At 40.1% G+C, this 26558-nt stretch overlaps 2 protein-coding genes across 4 annotated transcripts in view; one reads left to right on the top strand and one right to left on the bottom strand.

Moving 5' to 3' along the window:
- The window catches only part of MRPL48 (mitochondrial ribosomal protein L48), a 525613-nt gene that overhangs the window by 153221 nt on the left and 345834 nt on the right, over window positions 1–26558 (bottom strand). The gene's annotated exons all lie outside the window — the stretch shown is intronic.
- Window positions 1–26558, top strand: part of RAB6A (RAB6A, member RAS oncogene family) — a 94329-nt gene that overhangs the window by 35748 nt on the left and 32023 nt on the right. Inside the window, exons 3-6 of one of the 2 annotated variants that reach the window (XM_050756463.1) lie at window positions 9182–9235; window positions 11765–11870; window positions 14121–14232; window positions 25774–25867. In XM_050756463.1, coding sequence (XP_050612420.1) covers window positions 9182–9235; window positions 11765–11870; window positions 14121–14232; window positions 25774–25867 — 366 coding nt within the window. Of the gene's footprint in view, window positions 1–9181; window positions 9236–11592; window positions 11699–11764; window positions 11871–14120; window positions 14233–25773; window positions 25868–26558 lie in introns of both variants that reach the window. The other variant, XM_050756464.1, reaches the window with a different exon arrangement.

Below are 26558 nucleotides of genomic sequence, written 5' to 3'. Positions count from 1 at the left end.
AGTTAAAAGGCAGGTGACTCGGGAAATGTGGACAAAAGTGTTGATTGTGGTTTTCAAGGGAAGAGGCACACAAGACAGGGTAAGCAGGTTTAGGAGTAGCTAGTTCAGATAATTTCAGGGGTTCTGGGGTTGAGGGGCTGTTCTTAGTTGTCTAGTACCTGGCCCAGGTGATTAGGGCAGTGTAGTATTGGCCCTCAGTGTTATAGAGGAGGTGCTGGGTTATTGACTTTGGACTTGTTGGTTTGCCTATGAAAGGAGTACTCACAGGTGAGTTTACTATCTCTAAGGAAAAGGCTAATCCTGGCGGGGGCAGTCCCTCCAGTGTCAGCAAGGACCCTGATGTCAAAACATCAAAACTATAGAAAGTAAAAAGACATGCTTAATATAGAAACTAATAGAGGTTAAAGCAGAAATATATGAAAGAGAGAACAGAAAAACAATGGAGGAAATCAATGAAACCAAAAGTAGTTCTTTGAAAAGATAAAAAAAAAAGTGACTAGCTAGACTGATCAAGAAAAAAAAGAAGACTCAAGTTCTAAAATCAGAAAAGAGGGAGCATTACTACCAACCATACAGAAATAAAAAGGGTTGGCTGGGTGCAGTGGCTCATGCCTGTAATCCCAGCACTTTGGGAGGCTGAGGTGGGTGGATCACCTGAGGTCAGGAGTTCAAGACCAGCTTGGCAAACGTGGCAAAACTGCATCTCTACTAAAAATACAAAAATTAGCCAGGCATAATGGTGGGCGCCTGTAATCCCAGGTACTTGGGTGGCTGAGCCAGGAGAACAGGAGAATCTCTTGAACCCAGGAGGCGGAGGTTGCAATGAGCTGAGATTGCACCACTGCACTCCAGCCTGGTGACAGAGTGAGACTCCATCTCAAAAAAAAAAAAACAAAGAAATTAAAAGGGTAATGATGGAATACTGTGAAGAATTATATGCTAACTAATTAGATGACAGATAAAATGGACCAATTCCAAGAAAGACACCATCTACTAAAACTATCTCAAGAAGAAATAGAAGATCTGAATATATCTATAATAAGTAGAGAGAATTAGTAATTAAAAAACTGCCCACATAGAAAATCCCAGCATCATATAGTTTCGTTGGTCAATTCTATGAAACATTTAGAGAACACCAATACTTTGTAAAACTCTTATGAAAAATAGAGGAGAACACTACCCAACTCATTCTGTGAGGTCAGTGTTACTCTAATACTCAACCCAGAGATATCAAAATTAAACTACATACCAATATCCCTTATGAATATAGACACAAAAATTATCAACAAAATACTGTCAAACTGAATCCAGCAACATGTTAAAAAAGATTATACACTATTATTTTTATTTCTATTATTATTATTATTATTATTATTATTATTATTATTATTACTATTTAAACAAAGACTCTTGCTATGTTGCCCAGGCTGGTATTGAACTCCTGGGCCCAAGCAACCCTTTCACCTTGGCTTCCCAAAGTGCTGGGATTACAGGTCTGAGCCACCACACCCGACTTGTGTGTCATTTAACAAGTGGAATATACAAAAAGCAATCAACATAATGCATTATTTGAATAAAATAAAGGACAAAATCACGTGATCATTTCAATGTACACATAAAAAGCATTTGACAAAATCCAGCAGCCTTTCATGATAAAAACGTACGACAACAAACTAGGAATAGAAGGAAACTTCTAAATGGTAATGAGCATCCATAAAAATGCCACATCTGATATACTCAATGATGAAAAGCTGAATGCTTTCTAAGATCAGGAACAAGTAAGGATGTCTGCCCTCACAACCTACACAGCTTCAGTACAAAAAAATCAAAGAACAAACAAACTAAAAGGAATAAATTAGTAATCTTAAGAGCAAATACTTTGAGGCACTCAGCACATTGTAAATCTTTTACCATATTAACTCTTTGAAAAGATTTTTTTTAAACAATTGGGGAGCATAGATTCAAATTGCCTTATTAAATGAACTAACAAAAATTTAAGTTAAAAAAAGAAAACAGGTTACTCTTAATCTACTTATCCATTTTATATGTATTATAATGTAGTTAGCATAAAAACTTGATTTCATTTATCATTTATAGATTAAGAAAAAAACGATTTCAATTACTTTGTAATGTAGCAAATGTTAATCTAATTAAGGCTGTCACTCATTAACTGCTGCTGTCTTGATTATTATCAAACCATTTTTATTTTTCAGAAAGCTTTTAGGGTAATCTTAAAATCTGAATCCTCTTAGTATGTATTTTTCCTCTTTTGAAGTATTTATTTCAGGAATATGGCTTCTGAATTGAATCTTCCTGAAAAATGAACACACGGGTATTTCTTTTCTAGGAAAGCTATGTAATGAGCCTTAGAGTTGGAAGCACCTTTATTTATGTCTTAGTTCTACCATTTAGTAGTTGGATGGGTTTGGATCAATTATTAAATTTTTCAGAATCCATATTTTCACATCCGTAAAGTGAGAATCATAATCCCTATGGATGGTGACTCCATTCTTTTTTGGGGGAAAAAAAAACTATTCTTTTTTTTGTTTGTTTTTAAGAGATGGAGTATTGCTCTTTTGCCCAGGCTGGAGTGCAGTGACATGATCATAGCTCATTGCCACCTTGAATTCTTGAGCTAACGGGATTCTCCTGCCTCAGCCTCCTAAGTAGCTGGGACTACAGGTACACACCACCACTCCCAGCTAATTAAGAAAAATTTTTATTGTGCAGATGGGTTTTTGCCATCTAGCCTAGGTCTTCAACCCAGGCTCAAGAGATCCTTCTGCCTCAGCCTCCCAAAGTGCTGGGATTACAGGGATGAGCCACCACGCCTGGCCACAAGCTCTGTTGTTTTGTCATTATTACCATTTACCATTGAGAACAACATTGATTGTTTTATTTCTCTTTCTTTGAATAGCACTTGTTTTCATAGTTCTCATCTTCATTATAACCTGTTGGCATTTTAGACAACTATAATGTTCACATAGGCAGTCTACTAGCCTCCTGTACTTTTCCATAATCTCAGACCTTCTCTAAAAATCATATATTCTCTTCTCAGACCACAATCTTGTATCCTTCCAATTTTTAAATTCAGGTACTTTTACTATAATAGTTTCTATTCCAGTGGGAGTGCAGTGGCCGGATCTCAGCTCACTGCAAGCTCCGCCTTCTGGGTTTACGCCATTCTCCTGCCTCAGCCTCCCAAGTAGCTGGGACTATAGGCGCCCACCACCTCGCCCAGCTAGTTTTTTGTATTTTTAGTAGAGACGGGGTTTCACCGTGTTAGCCAGGATGGTCTCGATCTCCTGACCTCGTGATCCGCCCGTCTTGGCCTCCCAAAGTGCTGGGCTATTTTTTTTTTTTTTTTTAAGACAAGGTTTCACTCTGCCACCCAGGCTGGAGTGCAGTGGTGTGATCTTGGCTCACTGCAGCCTCCGTCCCCCCAGGCTCAAGTGATCCTCCCACCTCAGCCTCCTGAGTAGCTGGGACTACAGGTGTGCACCACTATGCCTTTTTGTTTTTTTTTTTTTTTTTTTTTTTTTTTTTGAGACGGAGTCTCACTCTGCCACCTGGGCTGGAGTGCAGTGGCACAATCTCGGCTCACTGCAAGCTCTGCTTCCCAGGTTCATGCCATTCCCCTGTCTCAGCTTCCTACGTAGCTGGGACAACAGGCGCCTACCACCATGCCCGGCTAATTTTTGGTATTTTTAGTAGAGACAGGGTTTCACTGTGCTAGCCAGGATGGTCTTGGTCTCCTGACCTTGTGATCCACCTGCCTCAGCCTCCCAAAGTGCTGGGATTATAGGTGTGAGCCACTGTGCCCGGCCTTTTTTTTTTTTTTTTTTGACATGGAGTCTTGCTCTGTCGCCCAGGCGAGAGTGTAGTGGCACAGTCTTGGCTTACTGCAACCTCTGCCTCCTGGGTTCAAGCGATTCTCCTGCCTCAGCCTCCCAAGTAGCTGGGACTACATGTGCGCATCACCACACCTGGCTAATTTTTGTATTTTTAGTAGAGGTGGGGTTTCACCATATTGGCCAGGCTGGTCTCAAACTCCTGATCTTGTGATCTGCCTACCTCGGCCTGGGATTATAGGCGTGAGCCACCGTGCCCGGCCTTTTTTGTATTTTTAGTAGAGACAGGTTCTTGCCATGTTGCCCAGACTGATGACAAACTCCTGAGCTCAAGCAGTCCGGCTGCCTCGGACTCCTAAAGTGCTGGATGTATAGGCATGAGCCACCACGCCCAGCCCTTCTATATTGTTTTTAAATATCTGATCCTGTGTCTTCTGTCTTACCTTTCTCCTTTTTTAGCTTAGACTCCATGGGAAATTCTTTAACTTTCTAGCCTCTTGATATGGTTTGGCTATGTCCCCACCCAAATCTCATCTTGAATTGTAACTCCCATAATTCCCACATGTTGTGGGAGGGATCCAGTAGAAGATAATTGAATCATTGGGGGTGGTTTCCGGCATACTGTTCTCATGGTAATGAATAAGTCTCACAAGATCTGATGGTTTCATAAAAGGAAACCCTTTTCGCTTGGCTCTCATTCTCTGTTGCTGCCTCCACGTAAGAACCTTTCGCCTTCCACTGTGATTGTGAGGCCTCCCCAGCCATGTGGAACTGCAAGTCCATTAAACTTCCTTTTCTTTATAAATTACACAGTCTTGGGTATGTCTTTATCAGCAGCGTGAAAACAGACCAATACACTTCTCTTTGGTTGAATCACATATGCCTGGCAAAATTCATGTTATGAACCCAGTCATCTCATTTCTCCTCATTGGTTCTTAAATACATTAATGTTGCTAGTGTCAACTAGGTTATCAGTTTACCAAGCACTCTTTGGAGTAACTATTTCATACTAACTCTATACTCCTCAAACTCGAACTTTACCACTTTTACCACTCTTCTTCGACCCTTACTTTGAAGACCTTGCTTCTTAAACAAATGGGAAGTATAAGGCAGGAATGCCCTTTTTTATTTTTCTTACCACATCATCTGTGTATATGTAACAGTATTTATACCAATCCTCTTTCATTCCATTATACTGTAGTAAATGCCCTCTTCCTATCAAAAGCCAGTCCCTAACTGTGCTAAATCTTATCTTCTCTGGCATTTATCATTCTCAACACTTCCATTGTTCTTTATTTCCTGGAGTTTTTGTTATGTACCAGGCACTATTCTGCATCCTGGGTATATAGCATACTGCAGTGAACAAACATACCAACCTTACTCTCATGGAACTTCTAGTGGGGAGTTGGATAATTAACAGTTAATCAAACAATTTATTAATCTAGTCAAAAGTGCTATAAAGAAATACATGTAGGAAAACATGATCTTAGCATGATAATGATTGTGGCCTTTATAGTACTACCTAGCTGCATAATTTGTAAGTCACAGTTTGCTATTTTCAGAGGAGGAAGAGAGAACTGTTCTTGACTTATATATTACAAAATTTACTTTTAGTCAACTTTGTGATGTTGCCTATGTATATTAACAAATGTACTTTGATGTTCAAATTAATATATTCTCAAGTGAATGTTTTTGTCATGGAAGAGAAAATGAAGTGTTCAGTGGGATATCTTTTTCTTTGCTTTTGAAATCACCTTTTGAATTGCTGTTGTTTTACATGCTTTACATAGCTGTTCTTGAGTGTGAACTTTCTGCAGCCTATATGCAGTAATCCCATGTTAAATCAGAGTGAATGAGAAATGCATAAGTGTTTATATGGAATTTGAGAAACAGTTCAATTTTTTCTTTAAAAACCTATTTGTTAGAGATATTTACTGTACAGGAATTGACATACATAAAGTTTGTGGTGTTTTATTTATGTAACTGAAAAAACCAAATCTCATATATTGAAATGCAGGGTACTGGTTTACAGTATATAGATATGTGAGTAGGAGTGGTGAGAGTCATTTTCTTAGCCTTTATTGAGTATCCTGTCTAAAAATATCAACACCATACCATAATATTTTCTATTGTCCTTTTCCTGTTTTTTTTCTCTTTTGCTACTCTCTAACATACTATTTTACTTAATTAGCTTATTGTTTGTCTGTCTTAGCAGACTGTAACCTCTGTGCATAGATTCTTGTCTGCTTTTTATTCTTTTACCACAGGATTCTTAGCTCCTAATGATGGTGACTAGTAGGCAATCAATAAATATTTCTTTCTGCCAGGCACAGTGGCTCACGGCTGTAATCCCAGCACTTTGGGAGGCCGAGGTGGGTGGATCACTTGAGGTCAGGAGTTCGAGACCAGCCTGGCCAACATATAGTGAAACCCCGTCTCTACTAAATAATACAAATATTAGCTGGGTGTGGTGGTGCACATCTGTAGTCCCAGCTTCTTGGGAAGCTGAGGCAGGAGAATTGCTTGAACCTAGGAGGCGGAGGTTGCAGTGAGCCAAGATCACCACACTGCACTCCAGCCTGGGTGACAGAGCAAGAGTCTGTCACTCAAAAAAAATAAAAATAAAAATAAATAAATAAGTAAATAAATAAAATCTTTCTTTTTTTTCCCCCCAGTATTAGGAAGGAATAGAGTTCAATAAATATTTCTGATGAATGTAGACAAGTTTACATGATTTTTAAATGTGTGCTAATTTGAGTAGAGACCAACTGCATGTTTGTTCATCACTCTATCTCTAGTACTTTACACAGTGTTTGCAAGTACATGCTTAATAAATATTTGATGAGCAAGCTGGGTGCATTGGCTCATGCCTGTAATCCCAGCATTTTGGGAGACCGAGGTGGGGGGATCACTTGAGGCCAGGAGTTTGAGACCAGTCTGGCTAACATGGCAAAACCCCATCTCTACTAAAAATACAAAAATTTGGCCGAGCGCTGTGGCTCACGCCTGTAATCCCAGCACTTTGGAAGGCCAAGGCGGGTGGATCAGGTCAGGAGATCAAGACCATCCTGGTTAACCCCATCTCTACTAAATATACAAAAAATTAGCCAGGCATGGTGGCACACGCCTATAGTCCCAGCTACTTGGGAGGCTGAGGCAGGAGAATGGCATGAACCCGGGAGGAGGAGCTTGCAGCGAGCCGAGATGGCGCCACTGCACTCCAGCCTGGGTGAGAGAGCAAGACTGTCTCAAAAAAAAAAAAAAAAAAAAAATTAACAGGGCTTGGTGGTGAATGCCTGTAATTCCAGCTACTTGAGAGGCTGAGGCACTAGAATTGCTCAAACCCAGGAGGCAGAAATTGCGGTGAGCTGAGATCACGCCATTGCACTCCAGCCTAGGCAACTGAGCGAGACTGTCTCTAAATAAATAATGGATGAACGAATAAATGAGAACTAAATGAGGCAATGTGTATAAATTGGCACTTAGTAGATAATTAATTTATATAATTTACTATACCTTTCATTCTTGAATATATGTAAAAATGTGTAAAGACTTACCAACATTACATTGGTTTGTCATATAAAGATATTATCTTTAGGTGGGGCGCAGTGGCTCATGCCTACAATCCCAGCATGTTGGAAGGCCAGATGGGGAAGATCTCTTGAACCTAGGAGTTGCAGATTAGCCTGGACAACATGGCAAAACCCTGTCTCTGCAAAAAAATACAGAAATTAGTGGGGCGTGGTGGTATGCACCTGTAGTCCCATCTACTTGAGAGGATCGCTTGGTTCAGGGGGTTGAGGCTTCACTGAGCCAAAATTACACCCCTGTATACCAGCTTGGGCAACAGAGTGCGAGACCTTGTCTCCAAAAAAAAAAAAAGAAAGAAAAAGAAAAATTTTATTTAAATTTTATTTGCGGAAGCTTCAGAAAAGAATAAAATACTTAGGAACAAATTTAACAAACAGCATAAGACTATACAAAACACTGCCAGGAGAAATTAAAGGAGACACATGTATTAGTTCTCACGCTGCTAATGAAGAGATACCCGAGACTGTGTAATTTGTAAAGGAAAGAGGTTTAACAGACTTATAGTTCTGTGTGGCTGGGGAGGCCTCAGGAAGCTTACAATCATGGCAGAAGGGGAAGCAAACACGTCTTTCTTCACATGGCAGCAACAAGGAGAAGCACAGAACAAAGAGAGGGGAAATCCTTTTATAAAACCATCAGATCTCATGAGAACTCAGCTATGACACACACAGAATTCTATTTTTCTGCCAACAGAAATAAAATCCCCAACTGGATGGACCACTTTTCTGATCTAGTTTTTTATTGTTTTTTAGGAACTTAAAATTCTTAGTGATTCATATTTTAAATGCACAGACTCAACTAGTTTCTGTTTTAAGGAATATGGCACAAAGATATTTAGGGAAAAAGTATGTATGTACCCACACACACATACATAGTATATGTGCACACAAACGTTTATTAATGAGGTGATTAAATTTCTAAAATAGAGTCCATATCAACATCCTCTTTCTGGGGTCATTTGTCTTTCTTCCATTCTTTTTATTTATCTCCCCTAATTAATTTTGGCCTCTTTTTTAACTTGTATACTTTTTTTTCCCTCTTTTTTCTAGTCTGCCTTCTTTCTATTCTCTTATTATTTCACCATTTTCTCTTGATAGGGAAAATAGCAGCCAGGCAATAGAATTTTACATGTGTTTTCACCACAGAAGGAACCTATCATTGTGTGGTACACAGTAAAACCTGTTTTCCTTACCTAATGACTTTTATTTTATATTGGAAAAATCATGTGTCTTATGGAAAGTTACGATGTTTGTGAGTCTCTGGCTTTCTATGTCATCAGGACAGTTGACAAACCACTATGTAAGAGGTCATGACAGCAGATAGTTGTTTATATCAACAATATTTTATAAAACTGCTCTTGGGGCAGATACGCACCATTCTGAGTGGGGAGCAATCAGATATTCAAGCTAAAGTTCAAATACAAATATTTAAACCAAAGTTGCCATTATCTTATTATTTGTAAAATGAGAAAAATAGGGATGAGAATAAGCTACCTGGCAGGAATGTATAAAGATTAGAGATGATCATGTAAAAGGCTTAAAACAGTCTCTAATATTAAGCAAGTGCTGAATACGTGGAAACTGTTATCACTGGAAGTTTTGTTTGTCCTTAATTGGCTATGTTGTATTGGTTTGTTTATTCATTATTTCTTCCACAATTAATGAATCCCATTTGAATCCTAAACTGCTGGCCACCATTAAACGGTTATTATTTGTTAACTTCTTTGTTTTGTTTTACAGGCAACAATTGGCATTGACTTTTTATCAAAAACTATGTACTTGGAGGATCGAACAGTGAGTAATATTTTCAGTGTGCAATTTTCTGCAACATTCCAGGTTAGAAAACTGCGATCAAAATAATCAATGATTGTCACCATAAGAAGTACTTAGCAGAGTTACCAAAGAGAGTTTACAGTTGTTGAGAAAAACTCTTATTACTGAGTGAGTAGTACTTGGCAGTTATCTTGATTTGGAAAAATGAAAACAAAGAACTTTACAGAGAATTAAAGGAGAATTTTTATGAAGAAATTAAAGCTGCTAAAGACCTTCTAAATACCACTCTTGAGGCATTCAATAAGATTTCAATTTGTGAACTTCAGTATTTTTTTGTCAGGATAGGATGCATGTCAAAGTGACTGACTAAAAAGAAATAATGTGAGCTGGGTGCAGTGGCTCATACCTGTAATCCAAGCACTTTGGGAGGCTGGGGCAGGTGGATCACCTGAGGTCAGGAGTTTGAGACCAGCTTGGCCAACATGATGAAACCCCGTCTCGGTTAAAAATACAAAAAATTAGCCAGGCGTGGTGGCAGGCGCCTATAATCCCAGCTACTCGGGAGGCTGAGGCAGGAGAATCACTTGAACCCAGGAGGCGGAGGTTGCAGTGAGCCGAGATTGTGCTATTGCACTGTAGCCTGGGCAATAAGAGTGAAACTCCGTTGCAAAAAAAAAAAAAAAAAAAAAAAAAAAGTAATGTGTATTTATTTGTTGGATTTCTTGTCTTTCGTCCTTTGGAATGTTTTCTTTAAATACAGTGTAAAATCTGTATTCTAGCCCACTACCCCTTGAAGAGATTCTTGTCACCTAAATAGTGAATATCTTACGTGCAGTATTTTGAGACCTGCACCCAAAAACATTATTTTATTTCCAGTGTTATTTCTTATGTGTTTTTTTTTTTTCCTGAATATTCTCTTTTATGGTTTAATATATAGCATGTCATTTCTTAAAATTTGTAAGCAGCCGGGTGCTGTGGCTCACGCCTGTAATCCCAGCACTTTGGGAGGCCGAGGTGGGCGAATCACCTGAGGTCAGGAGTTCAAGACTAGCCTGGCCAACGTGGTGAAACCCCATCTCTTCTAAAAGTACAAAAATTAGCCGGGCGTGGTGGTGGGTGTCTACAGTCCTAGCTACTCGGGAGGCCGAGGCAGGAGAATCGTTTGAACCCGGGAGGCAGAGGTTGCAGTGAGCCGAGTTCATAGCACTGCACTCCAGCCTGAGCAACAAGAATGAGATTCTGTCTCAAAAAAAAAAAAAAAAAAATTGAAAGCTTGGAAACGACTTTCTGTCATGATGCAAGAACTTGATGCTTGTTTTCAGGCTTTTCTTCTTGTAATATAGATAGGAGATAGTACGTAAATAAATTTTTATGTAGGTCTGCAAAAACGTATTCCTCCTTTTTTTTTGTTTTTCTGAGATGGCGTCTCGCTCTGTTGCCCAGGCTGGAGTGCAATGTTGTGATCTCGGCTCACTGCAAGCTCCGCCTCCCGGGTTCAAGCCATTCTCCTGCCTCAGCCTCCCGGGTAGCTGGGACTACAGGTGCCCGCCACCACGCCCAGCTCATTTTTATATTTTTAATAGAGACAGGGTTTCACCATGTTGGCCAGGATGGTCTCGATCTCTTGACCTCGTGATCCACCTGCCTCGGCCTCCCAAAGTGCTGGGATTACAGGCGTGAGCCACTGTGCCTGGCCCTCCTTTTTGTTACATTACACACACACACACTCGCGCCTGTAATATAGATATGAGATAGTAGATAAATTTTTATGTAGGGCTGCAAAAAGGTCTTCCTCCTTTTTGTTACATTACACACACACACACGTGTTCTGGGGAGAAATGTATGGGACAAATACAAGCACAGTAGTTAAAGACCCAGTTTTAAAGTATTCTAGACCCAATAGGAAACAGACACGTTTTAGCTTAAGAGAAGCTTTCAAAGAAGCATTAATTCCTTTACTCTGATAGCTTAGGCTGTTCCTTTCATTGACATTTACCTTAGTTTTTTTTTTTTTTTTTTTTTTTTTTTTTTTTTTGCTCTGTTTAACCATCAACAGTCTACTTTTTGACCCTGGAAGGCATAGGGATTAAAATAGGTTTTAGGTAGGGAAAAAGGGAAGCCATATTTCTGATTCTGTGAAACCTTTCCCAGTGGCATTTTCCAGTCATTTACCTTCGGAGTACGCAAAATTTTAATATTTCTCCCTTTTGAAAAAGGAGTTTTGTATTATTTTCATTCCTCACTCCCTGCAACCTCTTGCATGAGTCTTCTTTCTACTTCCTTCCCACCCTCTCCCTTTTAAAAAAACATTTTTTTTTCTTTTTAGTATTAGTTTCGTTTGTTTTTTTTTTTTTTATTTATTTTTTCCCATCTCACAGATCAGGCTTCAGCTGTGGGATACTGCGGGTCAGGAACGTTTCCGTAGCCTCATTCCCAGTTACATCCGTGATTCTGCTGCAGCTGTAGTAGTTTACGATATCACAAGTAGGTATATTGCAACGGGTTGACCTTTCTTATTTTTCTTGCTTGTTTGACTGATTTTGTTGTTAGGTACGATTGCAATTATGGGACACAGCAGGTCAAGAGCGGTTCAGGAGCTTGATTCCTAGCTACATTCGTGACTCCACTGTGGCAGTTGTTGTTTATGATATCACAAGTGAGTGGAGGGAATTATGCATTTCTAATCTTCTTTCAACCTTTAGCTTAGCTGCATGCATGTTCTTGTCTTGTGCTTGTTTTCCTTACTGGCATGTAAAAATAAGTTTTATCGTAGTAAATCACATATCAGCCAGGTCAGAAATATTTGCTTTGGTGTTTATACCAGTATGCTTTATATCTAACTGTGCCAGGTTTTTTGCCCCAGAAATTTTCTTTTGGGTCCAATTGTGAATCCTTTTCAAGGGTTTCTTAGTATCCTGTTATTCCTAAACCATACCATAATTATAGTTGGAGGAATGTCTCCTTTTAATTTAATTTGATCTCAGATTTCTCTAAAATAAAATAATCTGTGTTTAAGTCTCTTGCCAAGTTTTCCAAATTCTCCAAGCTTTCTATTGAGGCTATTACAAGCTTCTGCTAGCCAGCTTTTCTCTGCTTTCCCCTTCCAGCCATTCTGTCTCTGTAGAGGAAGACAGAGAAAACATAATGTATAGTTTTCTATTAATCTTTTTTATTTGAATCATATTTTGGTTCTGTGACTGATTTATTTACTTTGTTGCTAACAAATTACACTTTCATTTCTCTCCAAGAAAAAAATTTTAAATAGGAGGTGAAACAACCAGTAGTCTTTCTTTTTTCTAAAGATTGAATAATGCCTGTGGCCTTTTAAGTGACTGTAAATTTTCCATGAAGCATTGGTGACTGACAGTAAAATGCTTTCTGATTGAAATTGCCTTTGTAAATTGGTTTATGACATATATTAGGCAATATTAAACATTATTCCATATAGTGGTTCATAATTTATAGGAAAACCAGGGTCTTGAACTCCTGGGCTCAAGTGATCCTCCTGCCTCAGCCTTCCAAAGTGCTAGGATTAGGCCAGGCACAGTGGCTTACGCTGGAAATCCTCACATTTTGGGCGGCCAAGGCAGGTGGATCACCTGAGGTCAGGAGTTTGAGACCAGCCTGACCAACATGATGGAACTCCATCTCTACTGAAAATGCAAAAATAGCCAGATGTGGTGGCGCATGCCTGTAATCGCAGCAACTTGAGAGACGGGCGCAGGAAAATCTCTTGAACCTGGAAGTCAGAGGTTGCAGTGAGCTGAGATCGTGCCATTGCACTCCAGCCTGGGCAACAAGAGCAAAACTCCATCTCAGCAACAACAACAACAAAAACCAAAGTGCTAGGATTACAGGCATGAACCATTGTGCCCAGCCCAGTATCTGGGACTTTCTTTTTAGATTTTTAAAAAATGTGTACCACACTACACAGATGCAGTATCGTGGGCTAAAAAAAACTTACATAGACAAAGGAACTATTCATTTGGACTAATAAAACTGTTACTATACATTTTTGCATATCTCAATCAGGAATCATATCTAATAATGAATAATTGTGCTGGCAAAATTAGAAGATTGCGTTCAAGGATTTTTTTTTTTGAAATAGGTGCTATATGCAATCTTTCTTCTTTTGCACCTTTACTTTGGGTTGCTGTTTGTTTAAAAAAAAGAAGTATGTTCATATTGTGCATTGACACGTTTTGTAGCTTTAAAATGTTTGTGCTTACTTTAACCACAGCAAGTGAAACCTTACGTTTTTTTTAATCCACAAATGTGATTCAAATATTAGTATATTGTTTTCTTTAGCTGCTGTAATAAATGTTGAAGTACTCTACTTAGAATCCAACACTAGAAAAGATAAATTTTGTTACAGGTGTTTCTGGTGCATTAAACAAATAAATTTTAGGTTAAAGTGATCACAAACTGAGGAAGCTGTGCCAACAGTGGTGTTGAAAGCTATTGAAAGGCTTTACAGATTTTCTGGATGTGTTGGGACTTACTGGCTGACATACTTTTGAAAATGCTTTCTTTGTTATGTTTGGTATGTGTAAGTGATAAAAAAAGCATTGTGGCAATGTGACACCATATTATCTGCCATAGCTGTCCTTATATTTCAAAAAGTTTTTTTTTTTTTTTTAATTAAATACTACATTGCACTCACTTGGTCATATTCAAAAAAATTTTAAACTACTCTAAAAGGAACCTTGAAGATTTTATTCTTGTAATTTGTTTAAATTGCTGACAGTTGTAATCAGATAAAATGGAGTTATGTTGCAGGCACATTAAAAGTGGGGTACTAATGTGCCAGCCCCCTTCCAACTTCCAGGGCTTTTTTGGAGGGAGGTGCCCACCACCTGGGGAGGCATTTTTCAGCAACACTAATCTGTCTACCCTCCTATACCAGATGTTAACTCATTCCAGCAAACTACAAAGTGGATTGATGATGTCAGAACAGAAAGAGGAAGTGATGTTATCATCATGCTAGTAGGAAATAAAACAGATCTTGCTGACAAGAGGTATGGAGTTATTTTATGTGTGTGTAATGTTTGATTTCTGTGTTATACAGCCTTTTGTTTTTGTTCACTGAAAATTTGTTGTGAAAGGAGACATGCTTAATCCTTAAGTTTGTGTCCTCCCCTGCTTTTCTTTAGCATGGGAACCTCAAATATAAATGTAAATATTAAACACCCAGTCCTTAAGGGAAAATGAATTTTATTTTGTTTAAGCTCACGTGTAAATAACTCTTGTGCAAGTTTGTTTAGACTTGAAGCCAGTAAATATTTTGCATTTTTTAGATCTCATAAGCATGAATATTGTTTTGTTAAAGAGCAAACCAGTTTGGAAAAACCTTATCTTTAAAAATTATTCATAATGATTAAATGTACACTCTTTTCTTAGTAGTCTTCTTATAAACATTCATTATAATTCAGTGGTGTGGGTTTTTGTTTTTTGATTGTTGTTTTCTAATTGTGTGGTTGAACCAGACTGTGTAGTTGCACTGAATAGCTTGATTGTGATACCTTAGTCAAATGAGCAAAGCAATATTCAAGTCACAGGATGCAAAATATATTAACATTCACTGTAGAACCCATGGCTTGAATATTTGCTTTCAGCATTCTTAAGCGATTTACTGCATACTCTTTCTGCTTTAAATAGTTTTGACCATACTACTTAATAGTAAGAGCTTTTACTGTTTATTATTTGTTTATTCATGAGATGGATATTGAAATTCGGGTAATGAACTTGTGATATTAATTCAAATGTTGCAAAGAAAGCCAGTGTTAAAAGACTTGTGGAGATGTGAAGCCCATTTCTGCCCATGGCACCTCAATTAGAATTGGTAGTACAGGCCAGGCGCAGTGGCTCACAACTGTAATCCCAGCACTTTGGGAGACCAAGGAGGGTGGATCACGAGGTCAGGAGTTCAAGACCAGCCTGGCCAAGATGGTGAAACCCTGTCTCTACTAAAAATACAAAATTAGCTAGGTGCTGTGGCAGGCACCTGTAATCCCAGCTACTCGGGAGGCTGAGGCAGGAGAATCACTTGAACCCGGGGGGCGGAGGTTGCAGTGAGCTGAAATCGTGCCACTGTACTCCAGCCTGGGCAACAGAGTGAGACTCTGTCTCAAAAAAAAAAAAAAAAAAAGTAGTACAGTTGCAAAAAAGTCTTAATTTAAAAGTAAATTCAAAGTGATTTCATCTTTTCTTTATAAAACTCTTTTTTGGACATGAATTGCTATGAAGGAAATTTTCACTATTTTATTTTTCTTCACTCTAGAGACTTCGTAGGTACCTTTTTTTTTTTTTTGGGGGGGGGGGAGATGGAGTCTCACTCTGTCACCCAGGCTGGAATGCAGTGGTGTGATCTCAGCTCATTGCAACCTCCGCCTCACCAGGTTCAAGCAATTCTTCTGCCTCAGCCTCCTGAGTAGCTGGGATTACAGGCACCTGCCACTGCGTCCTGCAAATTTTTGTATTTTTAGTAGAGACGAGAGTTCACCATGTTGGCCAGGCTGGTCTTGAACTCCTGACCTCGTGATCCACCTGCCTCAGCCTCCCAAAGTACCCGGATTACAGGCGTGAGCCACCACGCCCTGCCGGTACCTTCATTTTACTTGTTTATTTTTGAGTTGGAGTCTCGCATTGTGACCCGGGCTGGAGTGCAATGGCGTGATCTCGGCTCACTGCAACCTCTGCCTCCCAGGTTCAAGCGATTCTCCTGCCTCAGCCTCCCAAGTAGCTGGGATTACTGGCGCCTACCACCATGCCCGGCTAGTTTTTTGTATTTTTAGTAGAGACGAGGTTTCACTCTGTTGGCCAGGTTGGTCTCGAACTCCTGACCTTGTGATCCACCCGCCTTGGCCTTCCAAAGTGCTGGGATTACAGGCGTGAGCCACCGTGCCTGGCCTCTTCATTTTTAAATAGGAAAATTGTGTATCTGAATTGTTTCCCTTTATAGCCAGAGTCATCTGAGGAGGATGCTTATAAGGATTAGTTTTTTTATTGCTTAATATTTCAGTTGAGGCCGGGCGCAGTGGCTCAAGCCTGTAATCCCAGCACTTTGGGAGGCCGAGACGGGCGGATCACGAGGTCAGGAGATCGAGACCATCCTGGCTAACCCGGTGAAACCCCGTCTCTACTAAAAATACAAAAAACTAGCCAGGCGAAGTGGCGGGCGCCTGTAGTCCCAGCTACTCGGGAGGCTGAGGCAGGAGAATGGCGTAAACCCAGGAGGCGGAGCTTGCAGTGAGCTGAGATCTGTCCGCTGCACTCCAGCCTGGGCGACAGAGCGAGACTCCGTCTCAAAAAAAAAAAAAAAAAAAAAAAAAAAATTTCAGTTGAGTGCACAAATGGTAGAAACTTATCAAATTTTATATATATATATATATGTGTGTGTGTGTGTGTGTGTGTATGTGTGTGTGTTTTGAAATGGAGTTTCGCTCTTGTCGCTCAGGCTGGAGTACAATCTTGGCTCATTCCAATCTCAGTCTCCTAGGCTCAAGCGATTCTCCTGCCTCAGCCTCCCAAGTAGCTGGAATTACAAGAGCTCGCCACCACACCTGGCTAATTTTTGTATTTTTTAGTAGTGACAAGGTTTCACCATGTTGGCCAGGATGGTCTCAAACTCCTGACCTCAGGTGATCCACCCACCTCGGCTTCCCAAAGTGTTGAGATTACAGGCATTAGCCACCATGCCCTACCTAAAACTATAATTTTTCTTTAAGGTAACATTTGTCAGTTGCTTTGAAATTACCATCTTTCTTGGTAATCTTTACCAGACTATCATCTCTCAACTGTTCACATTTAAAACAATTAGAGCTTGTTCATTCCACCAAAATGATTTTCAAATGGGTAAAAGGCTTAATTTTTTTTTTTTTTTTTGAGACGGAGTCTCGCTCTGCCGCCCAGGCTGGAGTGCAGTGGCCGGATCTCAGCTCACTGCAGGCTCCGCCTCCCGGGTTCACGCAATTCTCCTGCCTCAGCCTCCCCAGTAGCTGGGACTACAGGCGCCCGCCACCTCGCCTGGCTAGTTTTTTGTATTTTTTAGTAGAGACGGGGTTTCACCGTGTTAGCCAGGATGGTCTCGATCTCCTGACCTCGTGATCCGCCCGCCTCGGCCTCCCAAAGTGCTGGGATTACAGGCTTGAGCCACCGCGCCCGGCCAAGGCTTAATTTTTAAAAGCATCTTTATATTTGGCCTTTTATAAGCATGACATGAAATCCTGAAGCCATAAAGGGAAAGATTGATAAGTTTGAATACATAAAGAGCGTATTTACCTGTTAGATCGACCATGATTCAAAAGATTTAAATCCACAGTATTTTCAAGAGTTTGAATAAACAGGAACTCTCATGCACTGAAAATGTAACTATAAACAATTTTGGGAGGAAACAATTGGATGATACTAGAATTTAAAATAATGTTACTGACCCGGTATCCCACAGATGGGCCCACAGAAATGTGAAAAGGTGACCATACAAGAATGTTTCTTGCAACATTATTTATAATACTGAAAAATTAAAAGCAATCTAGATATCCAGCAGCAGTAGATTGGAGATATAAATAGTATTTTGTAAGTGGAATACTTTGTAGCCATTAAAAAGAATGACAGAAATTTACTGATGTTTTAACATATTTCTAACACATGAAGCTTAGAAAAGCACTTGATCAGTGTGTATAACACGATATCTTTTCTATTTTAAAACAGATGGCAGGCTGGGCATGGTGACTCACACCTGTAATCCCAGCACTTTGGGAGGTCAAAGTGGGCAGATCACTTGAGGTCAGGAATTGGAGACCAGGCCGGGCGCGGTGCCTCAAGCCTGTAATCCCAGCACTTTGGGAGGCCGAGACGGGCGGATCATGAGGTCAGGAGATCGAGACCATCCTGGCTAACACGGTGAAACCCCGTCTCTACTAAAAAATACAAAAAACTAGCCGGGCGAAGTGGCGGGCGCCTGTAGTCCCAGCTACTTGGGAGGCTGAGGCAGGAGAATGGCGTGTACCCGGGAGGCGGAGCTTGCAGTGAGCTGAGATCCGGCCACTGCACTCCAGCCTGGGTGACAGAGCATGACTCCGTCTCAAAAAAAAAAAAAAAAAAAAAAAAAAAAAAAGGAATTGGAGACCAGCCTGGCCAACATAGTGAAACCCCATCTCTACTAAAAATACAAAAATTAGCCGGGTGTGGTGGTGTGTGCCTGTAATCCCAGCTACTCAGGAGGCTGAGGCAGGAGAATCGGTTGAACCCGGGAGGCGGAAGTTGCAGTGAGCTGAGATCTACGCCATTGCACTCCAGCCTGGGCGGCAGAGTGAGACTCCATCTCAAAAAAAAAAAAAGAAAAAAGATGATTATGGAGAGTAGTAGGCAATAAGGCAAACAAACAAACAGATCAAATGAAGGCCAGATCATGTACAGCAAAGTGAGGGCTCACTCTTAATGAGATTAGAGGGTTTGAGTAGAGGAATAACTTTTCATGGATCACTGTTCTATTAAAATTAAAGAGGTAGGCTGGCACGGTGGCTCGCGTCTATAATCCCAGCACTTTGGGAAGCAGAGGCGGGCAGATCACTTGAGGTCAGGAGTTCAAGACCAACCTGGCCAATATGGTGAAACCCCATCTCTGCTAAAAATACAAAAATTAGCCTGTCATGGTGGCGCGTGCCTGTAATCCCAGCTACTCAGGAGGCTGAGGCAGAAGAATTGCTTGAACCCAAGAGGCAGAGGTGGCAGTGAGCTGAGATTGCACCACTGCGCTCCAGCATGGGCGACAGAGTGAGACTCTGTCTCAAAAAAAAAAAAAGAATTTAAAGGGGTAATAATGGGAGTGAGAAGACTAGTAAGGAGGCTAATCCAGTCTGTCATCCAAGCAAGAAACTATGACTTGGACTAAGACAGTGATAGCTTATACAGTGATAAGTGGTTCAGTTCAGATATATTTTGAAGATAGAGCTATCAGGATATACTTATGCAGTGGATGGATTACATACTGATGGGTGGAATGTGGAGTGTGAGTGAAGGAGCAGTTGAGGATGATACCTAGATTTTTGGCCTGGGTGACTGTCGTTAACTTGAGATAAGAGCGACTGTCTAAAGAGCTGTTTTAGGAGAGAACATGACCTGAGTTTTGGTCATGTTAAGTTTAGAATGGCCATTAGAAATCTTAGTGAAGATGTCAGATACGCAGTTGGATGATATGTCTCTGGGGTTCAGAGGAACAGTCCAGGGTAGATATATGTTTGGGAGTCATCAGTGTATAGATGGTATTTAAAACCATGAGACTGTATGGGATCAGCAAGGGAGTAATTGTAGCTAGAGAAGAGGACCAAGGAGTACATTTTAGGGTATTTTTTATTTAAAACAGGATCTTTCAGTCTTGGCACTATTGACATTTTGGGCCAGGTAATTCTTGTCCTGTGCGTTTTAGGATATTTTAGGGTATTTTAGGATATTTAGCAATATCCTTGGCTTCTTCCCAGTAGATACCGGTAGCACACACATAACCAGGTTGTGACAACCAAACTCTCTCCCCAGATTGCCCCTGGTTAAGATCCACTGACTGAGAAGTTAAGGAAGTAAAGAGGAACTGGTGAAACAAGTAAGAAGGAGAAATTGGCCACAAAAGTAGGAGGAAAACCAGGTGGATACAGTGTTCTGAAAGCCAAATGAAAATAAATGTTTTAAGGAGAAGTCAGTTATTAACTATGCCACATGCTCTTTAAGGTCAAACCAAATGAAGACTGAGAATTACCCATTGGATTTAGAAGTTTGAAGGTTATTAATGTTGTTGACAGGTAGTCACACTGAAGTGATGGGGTTGAAAATCTCACTACAGTAGGTTCAAGACAGAATGCCCCTCTTACCTCTGAAGTTATAAGATAAGATGAGTAAGATGACCCTATTTATATTAATAATAGTAAAAGAAAAATCTGGCCAGCGTGGTGGCTCACACCTCCCAGCACTTTGGGAATCCGAGGCAGGCAGATCACTTGAGGCCAGGAGTTCGAGACCAGCCTGGGCCAACATAGAAAAACCCTGTCTCTACTAAAAATATAAAAATTAGCCAGGCAAGGTGGCACATGCCTGTAATCCCAGCTACTTGGGTGACTGAGACATGAGAATCACTTGACCCCAGGAGGTGGAAGTAAGTGATCTGAGATCGTGTCATTGCACTCTAGCCTGGGTGAGAGTGAGACTGTCCAAAAAAAAAAAAAAAAAAAAAAAAAAAAGCCTCTATAATTAAAGCAATGTGGTCTTGCTGCATGAATAGTTACAGAAAAGTAGAACAGAGTAGAAAGGCTAGAAAGAACCGGGCGTGGTGGCTCATGCCTATAATCCCAGCACTTTGGAAGGCCAAGGCAGGCGGATTACCTGAGGTCAAGAGTTCAAGACCAGCCTGGCCAACATGGTGAAACCCTATCTCTACTAAAAATACAAAAATTAGCCGGGCGTGGTGGCACGTGCCTGTAATCCCAGCTACTCAGGAGGCTGAGGCAGAAGAATTGCTTGAGCCTGGGAGGCAGAGGTTGCAGTGAGCTGAGATCATGCCACTGCACTCCAGCCTGGCCGACAGAGTGAGACTCTGTCTCAAAAAAAATAAAAAAGAAAGAAAGGCTAGAAACAGACCCGGTTTCATATAGAAAATAAGTATGAAGGTGGTACCTCAAATCACTGGGGGAAATGAACTATGTAATAAATTGATTGGAGTAACTGGTTAACTGTATAGAAAAAGATAAAATTGGATCAAGTTCTCATATTACACTAGGACAAATTCTGAAGGGATTAGAGATTTAATTGTGAAAATAAAATAAGGACTAACTGAATTCTGGTTCTTAATGATACTAATGCTATGACACAAAATAAGGGAAAATGTTAAGTTTGATTACATAAAACATTATAAACAAAGCAAATGGCAAACTAGGGAAAAGTATTTGTAAATTGTATCAAAAATGGCTAATATCCCAAATATATAAAAAGCCTCTAAAAGTAAAGATAAACATCACTATAGAAAAATTGACTAGAAATATGAAGTTATGGAGAAAGTAACATAGCTCTTAATTATCTGAAAAGAAGCTCAGTCTTGCTGTTACTGAAGTACTGATTGAAACTACACTGAGAAATATTTTTGCCTCAGATTCAGACTGCCAGAATTCCAAGTTTGTTGAAGTCCTCTGCTAGCAAGGCTATAAGGAAAACAGTTACTCTCATGAATTGCTGAGGCAATGCAGAATGGTAATACTCCTATGGAGGAGAGAGAGTTGCTTTTTGGCAATATCTAACATAGACGTTTAGCCTTTGACCTGGAAATCCCACTTCTAGGAATCTCCTCAAGATACATTGGTAAGAGTACAAAAAGACATATATACAAGTCTATTTCCTATAGCACTATCTGTAATATCTAAAGACTGTAAACAACCCAGATGTCCACAAAAGGAAAATGGTTTGACAAACTTACAAACATCCTTTTAAAGGAGTACTAGACAGGTACAAAAAGGAACGAAGAAAGTATATATTACTATGGAGTTAATCTTCAGGATATATGACTAAGTGAATGCAAGGTGAAGTCATCTGTAACATGGTACAGTTTACTTAAGAGAGAAATACAGATGTATATACACATTACCCAAAACAAAATGAGGACTCTACTGGGCTGCCATCCCAGCTGGACTGCTGCTGTGGAGCTCAGCATCAAATACTTTAGGAGAAGCTGCAGAGGGACCTGGAGACAGAGCATGGTGGAGGTAGAGGATACAACCCTCACACCACTGTGCTGTATGTCCATCTTTCAAGTCCTGGTGGTGTCCGCAGAGTTTGAAGGGAAGCCACTGCTTCAGAGATACCAGGTGGTAAATGCATGTGTAGTGGAAGTGCACTCCTGTGCATCTATGCCTTTGAGCAGAAAGCCTTTGAGTCCCAATTAGTGGGCCCATGAGTGGCCAAAATGAGGGACTGGGACCTGTATAGCCATTAAACTATAAATAAGGGCCAAAAAGGAAAGATAAATCATAAGTTTAATGAAAATGGGCTGGGCATAGTGGCTTACCACCTCTATTCCCAAAGGAAGCTGAGGCAGAAGGATCATTTGAGGCCAGGAGTTCGAGGTTACAGTGAGCTACAATCCTGCTACTGCACTCATGTGCAACAGAGCAAGACCTTGTCTCAAAAAAAAAAAAAAAAAAAATTAACTTTTTTTTTTTTTGAGACTGAGTCTTACTCTGTCGCCCAGGCTGGAGTGCAATAGCACAACCTCGGCTCACTGCAACCTCCGCCTCCTGGGTTCAAGTGATTCTCCTGCTTCAGCCTCCTGAGTAGCTGGGACTATAGGGATGCCCAGCTAATTTCCTTTTTTTTTTTTTTTTTTTTTTTGAGATGGACTCTCGCTCTGTCACCCAGGCTGGAGTGCAATGGTGCAGTGTTGGCTCACTGCAAGCTCCGCCTCCTGGGTTCGAACCATTCTCCTGCCTTAGCCTCTTGAGTAGCTGGGACTACAGGCGCCTGCCACAACGCCCAGCTAATTTTTTTGTATTTTTAGTAGAGAAGGGGTTTCACTATATTAGTCAGGATAGTCTCAATCTCCTGACCTTGTGATCTACCCGCCCCGGCCTCCTAAAGTGCTGGGATTACAGGCGTGAGCCTCTGTTCCCAGCCACGCCTGGCTAATTTTCGTATTTTTATTAGAGATGGGATTTTACCATGTTGGCCAGGCTAGTCTTCAACTCTGACCTCAAATGATCCACCCACCTTGCTGGGATTACAGGTGTGAGCCACCACACTCGGCTAGATCTTAACTGTTTTTAGTAAACATATTGGTGATGATGTTGGATATTGTTATTTCAAAATGATTGTCTGTATTCTGCATAAAATAAATGAATACTTTGATTAATGATTGTCTTGGGGAACTGGGATTTTGGACACGGGAGATGGAAATACAGATATAAGATTAATAAAGTTAAATATAAATAAATATAAGCATGAGTTCATTACATTTTTTAGCATTTGAAAATTTTTAATATTTTCTAGCTCTGTCTACTGAAAGGGCTTAAACCAGGAGGAATGAGCCCACATTACCATATATAAATACTGTTTCTTTCCAAAGGAACCAGGGCTACTTAAAGAAATGACAGATTTGGCATCTGGTCCAGAAAATGTACACAATGGGGCTGGAACATCATGTCATACCATAAATCAAAGAAGTTATTAAAGACCATTGAGCCGGGCGCGGTGGCTCACGCCTGTAATCCCAGCACTTTGGGAGGCCAAGGCGGGCGGATCACGAGGTCAGGAGATCGAGACCATCCTGGCTAACACGGTGAAACCCCGTCTCTACTAAAAATATAAAAAATTAGCCAGGCGTGGTGGCGGGCGCCTGTAGTCCCAGCTACTCGGGAGGCTGAGGCAGGAGAATGGCGTGAACCCGGGAGCTGGAGCTTGCAGTGAGCTGAGATCGCGCCACTGCACTCCAGCCTGGGTAACAGAGAGACTCTGTCTCAAAAAAAAAAAAAAAAAAAAAAAAAAAAAAAGACCATTGAGGTTATGTCAGATTCAGGAGAGCCAACTCAAGCTCTACTGGTCAAACTGTAGGAAAATTTGAAAATCAGTAATTACTGTAAAATGTTTAAATCCACAAGTAATAGTAATAATAATAATATAGTTAAGGAGAAAACTCATTGGTCACCTTTGGAACATGCCAGAGACTGACTCGAGCATTTATCCTCGTTTCCTCTCCCTGCCTCCGTCACTCCTTCCCTCCTTGTTCTAAGTACCTCGGGATAAGCAAATAATTGAGAAAGTTTATTTCTAAAGAAGTATTTAATTTGCTATAAAGGACATTGGAATAACTGGCAGTAAAGGACATTATTGGGATAATTGACAGAAGAATAAAACCTATAGATTCAATGATGGTATATTGATGTTAATTCCCAAATTTAATAATTGTACTGTGGTTGTATAAGAGAATGTCCTTGTTTTTAGGAAATTCACACTGCTGAAGTATTTAAGGCTAAAGGTCTGCAGATTGGCAGTTTACTCTCAAATAGTTTTTTAAAAAAGTGTTTTAGAAAATTTATATACATGGAGAAAATGAGAAGATAAAACAAGCAAATGTAAAATCTTAACAGTTGGAGTGTTATGTAAGAATGTTCTTGTTTTTAGGGAGTGGAGAATTCTAGAATAATAATTTCTTGTAGGCAAGAAGGGAATGGGATCTAATACATAGGTGTAAGTTTTGAGAATAAGGACAATTCTTTCATAGTAATAGGACTAGAGGTAGAATATAAGGGCACATTTGCAAGTAGATGGACGCTTGTGGAAGTTCTCTTCCATTGCTCAGTTTTCTGTGTTGTAGGAAGCAGGGTTTGTCTGCTGATAGTTTAAATCTATCTAATTAGAACATTTGTATATTTATGGAATACTTACCTGTCAGCTTAGGCATTAGGAATACCAAATAAATGATATAATCTTGCACTTGAGAGCTCACAATTTCAGACACAATGTTAATTGTAATGCATCACAAAATACCCTGTAAAGGAAATATTAAAGTATTAATATTTTGTATCTAGAGGGTTTACCATACATGTGTTTGACTCACTTACTTCACTTAGATAAATCCACAAAATCGGCCAGGCACAGTGGCTCATGCCTCTAATCCCAACACTTTGGTAGGCTGAGATGGGTGGATCACCTGAGGCCAGGAGTTCGAGACCAGCCTGGCCAACACGGTGAAACCCCGTCTCTACTAAAAATACGAAAATTAGCCAGGCATGGTGATAGGCACCTGTAATACCAGCTACTCAGGAGGCTGAGGCAGGAGAATCGCTTGAATCCAGGTGGTGGAGGTTGCAGTGAGCTGAGATCATGCCATTGTACTCCAGCCTGGGCGACAAGGGCAAAACTCTGTCTCAAAAAGAAGAAATCCACAAAATCTAACCTAAGGAAATGATTTGCAGTGCACAAAATATCAAGCACAAATATTTAGGGCAAAAATTTTCATGGTAGTGTATAATTGGAAAACAACTTGCATTCTAATAGTTTGGAAATGGTCACATAAATTATAGGAGCGAATTGACAGAAATTGTCTAGCCATAAAAATTATTTTACACAAAGATTTGAATTTTAAGGCTAAAAGCCTATGGTCTGATACTAAGGGAAAGAGGCAAGCTATTAAGCGTTTTTTGTTTTATTTTTAGCTTTTTCTTTTTTTGAGACAGGGTCTGTTGCCCAGACTGGAGTGCAGTGATGTGGTGGCCTAATAATGGTTCACTGCAGCCTCCACATTCCTGGACTCAAGCATCCTCAAGCTATTAAGTTTTTAAAAGTAAAAAAATTACAGGATGAGCCCAGTCAAGTGAAAGCAAATCAGTAACAAAAAGTCTTTTTAAAAAAAGTATACACACACAGAAACACACAAATTTCAAAAGTGTGGCAGATTAATGAATTTTCAAACTAATCTGACCTGTATAACCAGTCCTTATGTCAAGGAAAGTTATTTTCAGAGCTTTCTTTATAATCTTTATAATATTGTCTATGTCTCAAAAGTAAGAAGTTTGTTTGTTTCTTTACAGGCAAGTGTCAATTGAGGAGGGAGAGAGGAAAGCCAAAGAGCTGAATGTTATGTTTATTGAAACTAGTGCAAAAGCTGGATACAATGTAAAGCAGGTAAGTTGAGTTGAGGTTACCAAATTGAAAAAACGTGAAATAATTGTGTGAGTATTCTATTCTCTGGTGTATGGTTTTCTTCCCCCTGGCAAGAGCAGGCCTTACAAACTAGCAGTGTATTTTCAAACAGTGAAAAATATAAATGTGGCATAGTTTTTGGAAAAAGAAAAAACTTGCCAAACTTCAGATTGTGAACAGAACTACTGCAAAGTGGTAAATCTACCATACTCTCCTCTCACTACATTCCTACTGCATTGCTTTAAAGGTAAATTTTCTTTCTTTCATTCTATTTTGAGATGGAGTTTCTGTCTTATTGCCCAGGCTGTAATGCAATGGCGCGATCTCAGCTCACTGCAACCTCTGCCTCCTGGGTTCAAGCGATTCTCCTGCCTCAGCCTCCCAAGTAGCTGGGATTACAGGCATGCGCCACCACGCCCGGCTAATTTTGTATTTTTAGTAGAGACGGGGTTTTTTCCATGTTGGTCAGGCTGGTCTTGAACTCCCAACCTCAGGTGATCCGCCTGCCTCGGCCCCCCAAAGTGCTAGGATTACAGGTGTGAGCCACCATGCCCGGCTAGTAAATTTTCTTTATTTCAGAGTTTGATGCCAAGACTGAAATAAATGAAAATAAATATTTGCTGTCCGTATTTCTGAGTTTGATGCCAAGACTGAGATAAATGAAAGCGAGTAT

This window comes from Macaca thibetana, chromosome 14 (genome assembly GCF_024542745.1).
Source record: "Macaca thibetana thibetana isolate TM-01 chromosome 14, ASM2454274v1, whole genome shotgun sequence".
Lineage (NCBI taxonomy): Eukaryota > Metazoa > Chordata > Mammalia > Primates > Cercopithecidae > Macaca > Macaca thibetana.
This window is presented reverse-complemented; position numbering and strand designations above follow the sequence as displayed.